The following is a 14,353-nucleotide window of genomic DNA, read 5'->3' on the forward strand; positions in this document are numbered from 1 at the left end:
TTACACATGCTACAGTTTGTTTCTACTTGGCTAGTGCTGCCCTGCTGTACTTGCTCGGTTTTATCTCTAAAGAGTCTTTCATGGGTGTAAACTACTTGTAAGCTTTAACCTTACAGTACTTTGGCTAGAGTCTGCCTCACTTGCCCCATCCTGTAAAGCAAGAAGCTTTATTTCTTAGGAGATCCGTTGGTCCTAAAATGTTGTTTACCTAATATTAGTTAATATGGTAAAGTGTAATGCTAAAATACTGTCATTTTAACTTTAACATTTTCTTTAAGGCAAATGAATATTCTTTTATTTTATTTTCAGGTGTACAATCAAATAATCATATTAACAAGGTAGTAAGTCATCCCACACTTCCTGTAACTATCACAGCACATGAAGATAGACACATCAAATTTTTTGACAACAAAACGGGTAAGGATAAAGAGAACCTAAGTTGTGCATATGAATATGTTTAAAGAAATCTGGATGAGATGGGGGCAATCCATTTGTAGAAAACTTACTAGTCATGTAGTCTTACACAAAACAGAACTTCTGGTATTTCTAAGATTAAACCTTTTCAGTACCTTCTCTGTGAAATAGTGATATCTGTTGCAATTGCGACTTCAAAAGTCAGAAAACACTCTCAAAACAGGCAGAGAGAGTTGTGAGGGACAAGAAAATGGTCTTTAATTGTAGAGTACGTTTGCTTTGTTCCTTTTTTCATCATTTCCATGCTTTTAACTCTAAGCATGTGTCAGTTACGTTTTTCAACTGGTAGTTGAAAGTAGTACAAAAGATGGCTTAGTACCTGTTAGGGCAAGAAATAACCCGGAATTCATTGTGGTAATGAAATCCTGTGTTATACTTAAGTTGTTGATTAAGTTTATAAAACAGAAAAGGATCTGGAAAAACGAGGGTAAAGAAGGCTGTAGGGGAAAACTGCACTGTCTGTCATGACAAAAATGTTGGAATAATTGTAAGAGCAAAATTAAACTTCTGGTTTGTGAAATTACCTGTCACTTCCTACATGTTATCCTATCGAAGTTGGAAGAAGAAAAAAAAAAAATCAGGCTCACTTAAAGTAACCACGTGCAAAACCCCCATTTAAAGTGTGTTTGATTTGGGCCCAGTAGGGGATGGTGTTCCTGGGGTTTTTTTTTTTGAAAGCAAAAAGCTGGACGTTTTTTCCTCTTTGCACCTGCCATGAACATATGTATTTGAATTGTGGTCATTAAATGCATTGTGTTGATGTTGCTGAAATTAATATTTATTACTTCAAGAAACAAAGAATAAGGAAAAAATCTGCATGAAAAAATAATTGGGTCAAAGACAGGAAACAGAGGGTAGAAGTAAATGGTCTTTTTGTGGAATAAAATATCGGTGGGTCTGGAGAGATCAGCAGTAGTTCAACGTAATGAGCCATCTGAACAGAGAACAGTATATTGGCAGTTAACTGACATTCATTAATTTAGGTTATTAAACATGAAGGCTGACAAGGAAGAACTGGGGATCTTAATAGACATAAAAGCAGGCAAATTAAATTCCATGTGGATAAATGTGAGATGATACATGTAAGGAAAAATAAACATTGTAATAAAAAATAATAATCACTGGGCTGACTGTTCTTATTCAAAGTAGAACTTTGGAGTTATAGTAAGAGGTTGGATAAAAATACCAGTTTGTTGCTTAGCAGTCACAATAGCAAAATGCGTATTAGAAGGGGGGAAAGGAATCGAAAGCAAAAGGGAACATTTTTAATACCTTTGTATGAATACTTTGTATGAAGTCTTCCTTGTCTCAAAAGGGATATAGCCAAATTAATATGTTTCAGACAATGGTTAAAAAGGTGATTGAAGATCTTCAGTAGCTTTGAGCTTCTTCAGGAAGAATCTTAGAAACTAAATAGACTGAGATTCTTCAGGAAGACGAACAACTGAACAAAGCTGATATACTTCATGTTGGTCATGGTCTTACAGGGATTTATTTGCTCTCTTTTTCAACATATGAACTGAGGTTCAGTTGCTAATCCCCAACAGGTGATAGGCTCAAAACAGAAAGGAGGTGGTGGTTCTTCTGTGCAGTTAAACATTCCAGAACACCTTCCAAAAAGCATAATGAGGTGCTAAAAGATGTTATTAAGTGTCCGGGAACAGAGGTCAGCGAAAAGAAATGCATTAAGAGTAGTCGAATGCAGAGTTAACCCTTCTGGTTTGTGGCATAACCAAACAGTTAATTGTTAGAAGCTGGAGAGTATTTTGGGCAAGTATCGCCTATAGTTGCCTTATTTTTCTCTCCTAGCAGTGACAGAGATAGATGGACCATTGATATGGCTAAGTAAGTCTTGTTTCATAAAGCTTCATCAACACTCTCTCCTACTGGGGCAGTTATTAGGACATTTCAGGGACTAAAAATTGAGGTTCTCACCCAGTCATTTTAGGTCTTCATTGTTGTTGCTGCCAGTAAAGATGCCAAGTGGATAAAAAGATTGCTTACAATGACAATACTTTTTTGAGAGTCGTATGTTGTTTACCCTTATGTTTATATAAGAGTCTGCAGTTGAAACTTCGTAATTTCTAATGGAGAAGGACCATTCAAATATTACCGGAATCTAAATAAGCATGTTATCTTATATTGCATTTAATAGGGATGGGTTGGTTTTTTTCAAATAATCAATACTTCACAGGAAATTTACTGTTTATTTTTCTTTTAGGTAAAATGATCCATTCTATGGTTGCTCACTTGGATGCTGTCACAAGTCTAGCTGTAGATCCTAATGGAATCTATTTAATGTCTGGAAGTAAGGGGTTTTTTCATATTCTGTATGTTCTGTATAAATTTTGCATTTATGATGAACTGAATTTCTGACAAATATAACCTTATCTTTTGTCTTTTTCCTTTCGTTCTTTCCTGAACAGGCCATGATTGTTCCATTAGGTTGTGGAATTTGGACAGCAAGACCTGTGTGCAAGAAATAACAGCTCATAGGAAAAAGCTGGATGAATCAATTTACGATGTAGCATTTCATCCTTCAAAAGCATATATTGCCAGTGCAGGAGCTGATGCCCTTGCCAAAGTATTTGTGTGACATAGCAGAACAAACCTGCATCATAACAGCAGGTCTGTTTGGACAAAAAAGAGGGAATGCGTCACTGCCATCAATTGTAAGGTTACCAATAAGACACTACATCTGATCTGCCTGGGTGAAGGCTCTTAATTGGGGCAGGTGTAAGTTGGTGAAAAGTCACCACATCCTGAACAATGTCAGGCTCATTCATTTAACTGTAATTACTGTATTTGGGGGGGTGGGGACAAATACAAAAAAGAAAACCAGTATTTGTAGCCTTGACTGGATATGAACTGAGCGTATGTCTGTTCTTTAGGTGTCTTTAAGCAAACGTGGAGTCTGATCTTACAAAAGACTTTTATTTTGGACTCTGTGTGCTGCCTTAGGGTTAGGAATGTGGTGCTCTTGTGGGGGGAAGTGAGCTCCAAGAATAGCTTTCTTTTCATCTCTTAGTAATCTTCTGTTTATCAGTTGAATGCCACAGATTCCCCTTTTAAACTTTTATTTTGCTTTAAAGAAAAGGAAATTTAACTTAAAATATTTTAGCATTAGTTGCACAAAATGTTTGGATAAAATTCTAGTTTTTATAAGTCTTTTTATATATTTAGCCTGTCACAACAGTGCTCAAGATTGTATTGATAATGTTTTTCTGCATTATAGAACCCTAAAACACAGAGATCTCACTGACCCGCTGCCGTGTAACCACAATCTTCCCTTCTTTTGCCTAATACAGCTCAGCTAAGTCCTTGCTTAAGGATGCTAATTCATCATCATCGCATAACTGTCTTCATAAATAAAGGACTGTAAAATGTGTTCTAATGAAACACAGAGGGGTTAACACCCCTGAATGAACTCTTAAAAAAAAATTAATCTTGGCATCCTATCACTATGTGATATTTTGTACATCTTACTGTATTTACGAGTTTATTTATCAAGGATTACCCATCTTGCTAATGGCCTATTGTTATTTATTTCACTTTTTGTTGGTCTTTATATCCTTTTATGTAGTGTGTTAAAGGGCCCTGTATATCTGTTATGGCACTCTTTGAACAGTCTAAAATAATGAGAAAATGGGACATTTGATAATTCTAAAGTTGCAAACCAAGAAATTCTTTTTCCTCTGGTTAAGTACCTGGAGTGGAATTGATTCCAAAAAACCAATCTTGTTTCAAAACCTTTGGAGTGAAAATTATTTTTATTTGCATTTCAAATAGAATACAAACGTAGTTAATTCAAGATTCATAAATCTGCTGTGTTTTGACTAGTTATTCCCTGCTTTTATTTTATTTTTCAGATGTGCTTCAGTTTATGATGTAACTAAAAATTTTGTTTGTGTAATGCATGATTAATACAAAAAAGTATTTTTTCTAGTCTTCCACAAAACTTTTCTGATCAGTTTGCGAGTTTTGATGAGTTTTGTAAGGTTTCTGTTTTACAAACTATGAATCAGCAAATTTTTAAGATTGTACCACATAGCAAAAGTACAGCTGTTGAAAAATAATGTATATAAAATGCATATAATAAATATTAAATGGTGTACCTGTATGTTACTGTTGGCTACATTATTTTGTGTTGCACAGTTTGAAAGAGTCATTCTACAAATTACTAAATTAGGTCTCAATTTTAGCAAAATGACCATTTGTTTATTACGCTTATAAGCTGCTTTGCTTTTGCAAGATTGTTAATGGTTGTCTGGATGTTGACCAACTGTTCAGTTTCAAGCAGCAGTACCCACATATAAGAACATGTTTCCACAGTGTTTTAAAAGATTTTTACAAGAACAAATTGAAAATTGCTAGTGTATTCTTACAGCCCTTATAAGATGATAATTACAGTGTTTTTCATTATCTTTGCATATGATGCGATTCTGAAGTGATTTAGGAGCCAGAAAGGTACTCTGTTTTTATTTCAAACTGCCACTGAATTGTTATGTTGAATTTAAAAAGAAGTAAAATTTCTAAATGCCTAAAATTTGCCCATCTATCTTACCTTTGTCCATTTCTTCCCAAGTCCTCCCATAAAGACGCACAAAAAACTAAACTGAAGGTCAACATTTACCTATTCTGTGACGAGTCACTTTGCTCAAAGTGTATCAGCAGAAACAGAATACCACAATATGAATACTTTCATGTAAAGTAGTGTGTTTAGGTATAAGTTAACTAAAGCTAGAACATGTTCCTATAAGTGGTTTAACTGCATTGTTCCATGTAAGTTTCCAGTTTTCCAGTAAGATTGTATTTCATGCCATCTCATGTCAAGCAAATTAGAATTAAAAAAAAAAAAAAAAAAAAAAAGGAAAGAGGTGCTCATGGTAGGCAGAATACTGCAGTTATATTTTGGAATTAATTTTGTTTTAGTAATAATGTTGCATTGCTTGAAATGTTACAGTAAATTATAATTGTGTAGGAATTGGAGGATTTTGTCCTTTATCATGAAGATTGAGGTGAGGCCTTTCAGTAATTGCTTGTAGGACACTAAGACTTTACTTTTGAAAGTAACATTCAGCTGATTTGCACTTTTTGTTCTTTCCAGTCTAAAGCATTCATCTAATCAACAGACAAGAGAGTATTTGAATTTTATTGGAAGTAATTTCATAATCGCCTTTTCTGAAGCCAAACATTGTTTCTGGCAGCTTTTCCAGACTGCTGCATTTTAATGCTTAAATAAAATGTGATTGTTTAATAAACATTACCGTGCATAACATTTACCTTTTTTTTTAAATTGTATTAAAATTGAAATGATAAAACCAAAAATATTTGCTTATTTTCCTTAATTGAAATATTAATGGTCATCTTAGTTCACTAATGCATAGTGGATCAAATGCTGTTGTGAGGAATCATTTATTGAATATTACCAAAAATTTCTAATAGAGTCTTAGTTTATTTTCTGTGGGGTATAACATGCTAAAACCTTTATTTGTTGGTTTTGAGTTTTTTAGAACAGAAGAGCTATAGTACTGGTGATGGGGAAAATGATAGTGCTGAATGAAATGGTTTTTAGAAAAACACCTCAACTTTTGAAAGGACTTACTTACTTCTCTTTTGTGAGACCCAAAGGACCAGTGCTCAGAACCTGAATGGAAAGATATCTGAATGTGTTTAATAATACATTTAGCATTTAGGGTGTGATTGATGTTAACAGACTTAGTCTCCATCTTGCTTTTTGTTGTTGGATCTGCTGTTTTAAGCAGGTCAGTGGTGACTGTAGTCCACTATAGCATAAATAGTGGTATGCAGTCCACATAAATAGTAAATACACATGAAAAAGAGTGTAACAAGCCTTGGTTAAGAACCTTCCCCAATTTAGAAATACTAAGGACAATTTATTTGCCAGGAGAAAATTGGTATCAGAGGCCATTTTGCATATTGTATGCTAATTTATTTTGAAACTGATAGCACACTTTGTCCAGGCATGCTCTTATTATTATGTGCTTTAATTTACTTTAAAAACTGATAGCACGCTGCTCTAGCGCTTCCCATCTCACATCAGTGGAAAGCCCCTTGGTCACACAGTGCTGACTGCTTGCATTTTTGTTTGTTTGGTTTCATAGACTCATAGAAAGGCCTGGGATGGAAGGGACATTAAAGATCACCTAATTCCAAGCCTGTACCCCCACCATGGACAGGGGCAGCTTCCACTAAATAGGTTATTGCCCCATCCAACCTGACCTTCAGCACTTCCAGGGATGGGGCATCCGCAGGTTCTCTGGGCAACCTGTGTGCCAGTCACTCACCACCCTCACAGTACAGAATTTTTTCCTGGTATTGAATTTAACCTGTTCTCTTTCAGTTTGAAGCCATTTCCCCTTGTTCTGTCACCACATGATTGTGTAAAAAGCCCCTCTCCAGCTTTCTTACAGGCTCCCTTCAGCTACTGGAAGGCCATAATTAGGTCAGCCCAAAGCCTTCTCTTCTCCAGGTTGGCCAGCCCTGACACTCTGAGCCTTTCCCCACAGGAGAGGTGCTCCATCTCTCTGATCATCTTGGTGGTCTCTCTTCTGGGCTCACTGCAGCAGGTCCATGTCCTTCCTGTGCTGGGACCCCAGGGCTGGATGCAGCACTGCAGGTGGGGTCTCACCAGAGCAGAGCAGAGGGGCAGAATCCCCTCCCTCTCCCTGCTGCCCACGCTGCTCTGGATGCAGCCCAGGACACACTTGGCTCTCTGGGCTGCCAGTGCCCATGGCTGGGTCATGTCCAGCCTCTCACCCAGCAGCACCCCCAAGTCCTTCTGGGCAGGGCTGCTCTCCATCTGCTCATCCCCAGCCTGTGCTGATACCTGGGGTTGTCCTGACCCAGGTGCAGCACCAGCACTCGGTCTTGTTAAAACTCAGGAGATTCCCATGGACCTGCTCCTGGAGCTTGTCCAGGTCCCCCTGGATTGCATCCCATCCTTCAGTTGTGTCAACCACACCACTCAGCTTATCACTACAGTGTGTGTGTGTCTGTGTGTGTATTATATACACATGCATATATTTATGTTCTGCCTTTAAGAACTTCTTAAAAAAAAAGGCAGCTTCAGAATTGTTTTGAAATGCTACTTCTGAGATGAGCAAGGAATGTTTTAAATTCCTTTTTCATACTTGCTCTGTTGATACTTTGAGAATGTACACCCTTGAGTTATAGGCAGATTGAATTATTAACAGATTTTTTTTTAAGAAATAGTTCAAGCTACATGAACTTTAAAATGTCATAAAAATGTATTGGTTTGTTTTCTAATTTTTAATATAGAAACAAACTTCAAGTTGATAATGTAAAACATGCTTTCTTTTTAGTTCTCCCTTTTAGCTCTTCCTCCTGAAAGGTCATGTCGTGTTCCAGCTGATTCGGTCTGGTTTTCCTGGAGCAAAGTCACTGGGGAAGCCAGGCATTGGCCAACCCTCAGCCGTCCTAGTGCCCTGAGTGTGTCTGGGAGCAGTGCTGGGGTGTTTTAACTTGGTAGTAGCAAAAATTTTGCTTTGATTTGCTTTACATCACATTATGTTTTGCCTTTTTTTAAATTTGCTTTACATTCTCTTAGGCTAAGCTGTTGCTGGTTGTTAGCTATTGACTGCTAACAAATAGCAGTTTACCCATTTAATAGCTTAATCTGTGAATATTGTAACAGTTGTCTTCAGTTACATGGAGAATACCTGTAGTGTTGTGTTACTTAAATCTTACCAGTGCTGGAAAGCTTTTCATACTCTTATTTAAAATTGATTCAAATTAAAATCTTCCTAAACTAAAGAATTGTGCTGTGAATTTATATATATATTTATAAAACTAAGACTACAGGTAGGATTTTAATACAAGTGATCTTGTACTAGTTGTGTGGATTAAAGGCTGTCTCTTCAAAATGGAGTATTACGGGGAGCTGTATTTGTCTTAGCAAAGTCATAAAGTATTCATATTGACCCATTCTTTACAAATGGCATTAATTCTATGAAAAGATATGGTCTTTCAAATAAAAATGAAGATAATGGTAGTTTAATTGTTAACGTGGCTTGTAGAATTGTTTCTTGCTATTACAAAAGATAGGTTTGAGTTTTATAGCCTCTATAGATGAAATGCTCAGTTCTGTGTCAGTTAGAGTTAAGTATTTCACTTGGTGATCACGGAGTATTTGCTTTTGGGATATCTTTGTCTTGGATGTATTGGAGACCCCTTAACCTGAAGGAAGAACACCACCATAAGACAATGATTTGCAGCTCTATCCTCAGCTTCCTTTCTGACAAATGGAATAGGCTGTGTGATCATTTTTGAAAAGCAATTTTCACAAGAGGAGCATTTTGGAGTTGAACATTTGTTATAATATTTGAAAGATTCATAACTCTGTTCAGTCTTAAGCATTCATTAGTGCCAGCTGACTTGCCAGCTTCCTTCTTCCATCTGCTTTTATCTTTCAGCTTTTCTTGAAAGCTTCAGAGGCTCTGAGGGGAGGAAAGAGTGGCTTGTATAAATGTTAGGTTGTGAATCTCTGTGTGATCTACAGAACGTCCATTTGAACTCGAGTTGAGAGGATGACTTCATAAGCTCTGTGCAGTCTTTTGGCCCACCCCCCGTGGGTGGAGGGAGCTGCTGGGGCTGGCTGGGCTGTAATGGCCACTTCTGGCCTGGAACAGAGCAAGGCTGCAGGAGTCCCACAACAAGCTGTGAGGACGCAGAGCAGGAGAGGTTTTACCCTCCATGCCTTCAGACATCGTGGTGTTGGTGGAGAAGGAGAGCTGTTCGTGTTGACCATTGTTGGTCACGTATCCTTGAGGTGTTTCCTGAGACTTGTCTCCACCTCACCATGGCTTGCCGTATGGCTGTTGGGAAGCTGTCATTGATCCTGGTGAACCTGGAGTGACTGGTTTCATCTGGGCACTTCTCAGACCATGCCTGATGGCTGCTGGGCTTTTGCTCGAGCACAGCAGCTGGCCATGAGGAGGTGGTTTTCCTTAGTGAAAGGAGGGCTGCCTAAGGTGATGATATTCTTGGGTGACTGTGGTGACTGGCCTTGTTGGCTTTTTTAAGCACCTTTTTTTCTATTATTTCAGGTATCTTTCCAGTTGGTCTTTTGAACCTTGAAATGGGTGGATATCTGGTTTTTTTATTGTATCTTAATTAATATATGGGGCTTTTTTTTCTAGAGAAAGAGCTGCTTATTTGATTAGGGGCATCTTGCATCTAAGCTCTTGTGAGACTTACAATGCAGTGGGAATAAAGAGCTCTTGCTTCATGCAGAAGTAGTATCTTCCTTCTGGGAAATCTCAGCAATGGCTGGGAGAAAAACAATCAGACCCTATAGCTCTGTTGGGGAAATAACCTGTGTGCAGCAGGCAGGGAGGAGGGTGCTGGGTGTGCAGAGCAGGCTGCTGCAGCTCAGCTGTTAGGAAGTATTAGGCCTCTGGGTGAAGGGCAGTGGGCAGCTGGGGGCAGGAGCTCAGAAGCAGATGCTCTTGGAACGGCCTGCAGCTGCTCTGCATGCACTGGTGCTGTGCTGGAGTCTGAATCATGGCTCTGTCTTACATGCCCGGTGCTTTTGGTGGACTGTCTGGTAGCCAGAGGTTTTCCCTGGATTCCCTCTGCTGGAGTTTTGTGGTGTTACTTAGAAATACTATTGCACCTTAATGACAGCAAGTCTTGCATCCTCATTTCTAGGGTAGATGTTTGCAAAAACAGGAGCTGTGTGTTGGTTTCCTGAATTACTGATGTGACTCCCTTGCTTGAGATAACCCAGGTGACTCTGCTAATCTTAGTAAACATGGTTTTCTGTTAAGATTTAGCTGACAGATGCTGTACAGAATTTCTTAGAGGCTGGAAATATTTTCCCCAGTTTGACTGATTTAACACCCAGCAGTTTCCATGGTGCACATGCATTGTATTCTGTCAGATACCTTTTTTTGGCAGATACTTGGGCTTAACAGAAGCAACTGATCATGGTCACTTTCTCCTAATTGTTGGTGTCAGTCTAGTCTCTGTTTAGATTTGAGCAAATCTGACTATTGGGGAGTAAATTCCTTGTTGATATATTTGCTACCAACATGCTGTGCCAGACAGGTCTGTTTTTTTTTTTCTAAACTGGCTCCTAGTCCTCACCAGAATTAGTTCAAAAAATTTGTGTACCTCACCTAATTTAGAATGTTTAGATGAGAGAAAGCTGTTTTCCCATCTGCCTTTTCTGAACAAGTAGTATATTCATAAAGTACCCAAGGGTGTCAAGAGAATGTCAGAAACTACATAACTGTGAGTTTGCTTTTCATTTGAAAAAATGACTATTTTAATTATATCGTTTGTTTGACTTGGAACTTACCAAAAATTTGAAAGTAGTGCTAAGTTAGTAATTTTTGTGATTTTCCCATCTAATTTAAAGTATTTTCCTAAATCTTGCCAGTCTTTTTCTCAATCTTTTGACTTCTTGTTGTCTCTAGCTTGTATTCTTTGGCAGATAATAGTTTATCATACTTGTAATCTGATCACATCCACCAGGGTAGAAAAACAGTTTTATATCCCTTTGCTTATGTTCTGCCATACTCCAATTGCCGTTAAGTAGTAAAGGCCGTATCTGACTTCAGCAAAGGTTGGAAAAGTTTAGTTAACATTTGCTAACAAAAACAGCAGTGCAGGATTCCCATGCTGGTGTCTTAGGAACTGGTCCAGTATGAAGTTCAGCTGTAGGTTCAGTTCTACCCCAAGGCTGAGGGTCTATTCAAGCTGACAGCGCTGGGCTCCCAGGAGAGTGCCCTCAGCGTGAGCCTCGGCTTCTTGGCAGCAGGGAGCGATGCTACCTGCTCCTTCTGGCTGCAGCAAACAAACAGCCAGAGCAGGCTCCTTCCCTTCATCATCCTGGGCTGGATAGGGATCAGCTGACCCTGCTGCTGTTTACAGGCAACTGCTCTGGGTGTGGATGCAGAGACAAATAGGACACAGTATTTGTTCGTATATAGATGCAGATTAATGTAAACAAATTACAGAGTAATAAAACAATAAATACCCTTCATTTCATGAAAGCGGCTTATGATCAAGGACACTTCACTAACCAGACTTGATTGTTTGAAAGGAAAGGAAATTTTGATCCTAATGAGATTAAATTTAAAGTGGTCATTTGCTTCAAAGCAGAGATTAAGACCTGGGATTTAGTCATAGACAGCAAATTTTCAGGACCTATTCTTTCTTCAGCTGGAGCTAGAGGCAAAATTCTTGAAGTCAATGAGGGGAAAAGAATGCGTGCTCCAATTGGTAGACATATATAACTGAAAAGTTGCTCATACTTCAGTTCTAAACTGTTCACTGGAAGTTTCCTTGTGTTTGGTGTCTCTATTTGGATGATAGGTGATCACAAGATATTCGGCCAAGTTCTGCTTCCACTTCTCAAGAGTACCACTTACGTTTACTGTCCCAGGACCAAACCAAAAGCATTAATTTTATTAGACTGGGGATTTAAGTCCTCAGTTTCCAGGCAGTTTGTTTAAGAATAAAGTTGATTGTCCTTGATGGTGTGCTCAGGCCTTGTGTGACACTTGCATGGAACAGAGAAATTTTCTGTCATCTTTGTGGCTTTGATGCTTTCTGGAGCTGACATCCTTCAGCCTAATGAAAGGAGGGAAAGTGTGGACAAAATTGGTGGAGCTAGGTTGAGAGTTGTCCCATAAGAAAAAAGACTTAAAAGCAAGACATAAGAAGTTGTCTCCATTTTTCTTCTTCAGAACAGGGAAGGTGAAAATATCCGTAATTTATGGGGCCATGCCTCATAGGAGGGAAAGCTTACATGACAACATTAATATGAAATGCAAATGGAAGTAATTAAAATATTTATGGGAGGATCTACTGTTCTGATGAGACTATACTAATGTGCCAAAACCCCAACCCTGTTCTTCTTTCTTTTTTCCTTCCCACTTCAAAATTGCTTTATAAGTTGTAGAGAATTCTAATTGTTGGCTTTTGATGCAAATGATTTTGGCTCGTTTCTGCATAGCTCTTTATTGTCATTGATTTTAAAAGCAAAGTACATTTAAAGTGACTGTTTTCTCTTAGGAATTTCAGGATGGTCTTTCTTTTGGGTCTTTCTCGTTCCTTGCTGATTCAGTGTTAATAGTTTCACAGTGATAATAAAGGTTGGTCAACTTCTGAGACCCGTTTTGCATTCTGCTTGAGGATATAATCTAGAAGACTTTTGCTACCAGGTTGCAGGTCTGGCTGTATCAAGATTTCTCTGCAGTTTACTGACCTTCAGGCCTAGACTGTATATCTGCTTTTCATATATACTACACTTATCTGAGCTAGAAATAGCCATGCTACCATGAGATGTATATACAAAGTGATTCATGGTAAAGAGAGGACCTAAATGCCTAAGATTTGTGCAAGGTGCAAAATTGGAGGTGCAGAATATTTGTAATCAGAATCAGAGACACTGGCCTGAGTTTCCTTCTAAGACTGAGAAAGACATACTCCCACTGACACTGACAAAGGAAGTCATGCCCCTTTCTGTTACAAAATAGCCTGTGAGTGGAGAATTTACCCAGGAGAGATCTTGTGGCAGGGAATGCTTCCAGTGGTCAGGCTTATGTCCTAACCAAAGCATGACTGTGGGTTGTAGCTCTTCCTGGGAGTTATCATGGTACAAAAAGGGATTTCAATTTATTTAGGACAGCAAATTAATAAAACTTTGTAAATTTAGGTTGCTCTAAGTGGGAAGGATGAGTTTTGAACTGTGTTAACTACTATTTCATGTAAAATTCAAAACAGCTGAATGGGAGTTACAGCTAAGTACCTAAATCCCTAACCTCAGAGTTTTCTACTCTTTTCTAAATGAAGAAATCTTTTTTTTTTTTTTTTTTTTTTTGTGTGTGTTGATGTGATATGTCATCAGGACTGGGATTGCAAATCTGAGGCCCCCCTGAGTCTGAGTACTGTTCAGGGAAATGGGACATTGAAAATCACAAAGTGGTTTCAGTTGGAAGGGACCTTTTAAAAAATCACGTAGTCCACCCCCTTTACAATGGTTTTCATCACTCCCACAAGAGAACAGAATTGATCCCCTGCAGACCATATTTTTGACTGACCGCCCTAAATCTGCACCAGTGTTTCCCACTGTAGTTTGCACAACTGATGGTAGCTGCAGCTCTCTTCACGTTCTTTGTATTGCTTGGTCCAGCAGCATAAGAATCCTTGTCTGTGGCTTTACTTACCGTGTTAAACAAACCAGAGCTTCACACCATGTCTGCTACCCTTCACCATGCTGTTCCTCCTCCAAATATCCCTTCTACTTACAGCACAGTCCACATCCTTTCCACCCTGCCTCTCTGTCTCACCAGGTCTCAATCCTTCTATCCTTATCCCACCGATGTTTTTCCCAGATTGAAACTGTGCTCACAAATGCTTGCTGGCACATAAACATTGTGTCTTTAAATAAGTGTTTTCTGTACTCCCTGAGTGTAATAGGAATGTATGAAGGGTGCAGGTAACATGGCATCACCATTCCTGTGAAATGGAAATATGTGGACACATAGCTCTGCAACTTTCAGTGTCCTGGGGATGCAAGCCTGCTTTTTGTCTGATGAATGAATGAATTTGATGAATGAATGACATGAGTTAAAGCTGCCTATTTCTTTGCAATACTAAAAACAAAGTAGGAGCCAAAATCTGATTCTATCAGCCAGCACACAATTTATACTCAGAAGATTTAACTAGCATCATACCTAATATGAACAATGACTAAAACTTTGATATTCACTCATTCAAATTAAAGTATTTGTAAAAGTAATACCCTTATTATTTGTGGATGATTTGGGATTTAAGATAATACAGTTAGGAAGCATCACATACAACTTACTCAAGCTATACTACA

General features: G+C 38.4%; 1 protein-coding gene across 5 annotated transcripts in view; it reads left to right on the forward strand.

Annotated features, from left to right (window-relative positions):
- The window catches only part of STRN3 (striatin 3), a 62,583-nt gene extending 56,848 nt beyond the window's left edge, over positions 1-5,735 (forward strand). For all 5 annotated transcript variants that reach the window (XM_039551967.1, XM_039551970.1, XM_039551969.1 and 2 more), the window contains 3 exons: positions 310-417; positions 2,696-2,782; positions 2,901-5,735. In XM_039551967.1, coding sequence (XP_039407901.1) covers positions 310-417; positions 2,696-2,782; positions 2,901-3,070 — 365 coding nt within the window. In that variant the 3' untranslated portion in view covers positions 3,071-5,735. The remainder of the gene's footprint in view (positions 1-309; positions 418-2,695; positions 2,783-2,900) is intronic.
- The last annotated feature ends 8,618 nt before the right edge of the window (positions 5,736-14,353 follow it).

This window comes from Corvus cornix, chromosome 5 (assembly GCF_000738735.6).
Source record: "Corvus cornix cornix isolate S_Up_H32 chromosome 5, ASM73873v5, whole genome shotgun sequence".
In the NCBI taxonomy this organism is placed as follows: Eukaryota; Metazoa; Chordata; class Aves; order Passeriformes; family Corvidae; genus Corvus; species Corvus cornix.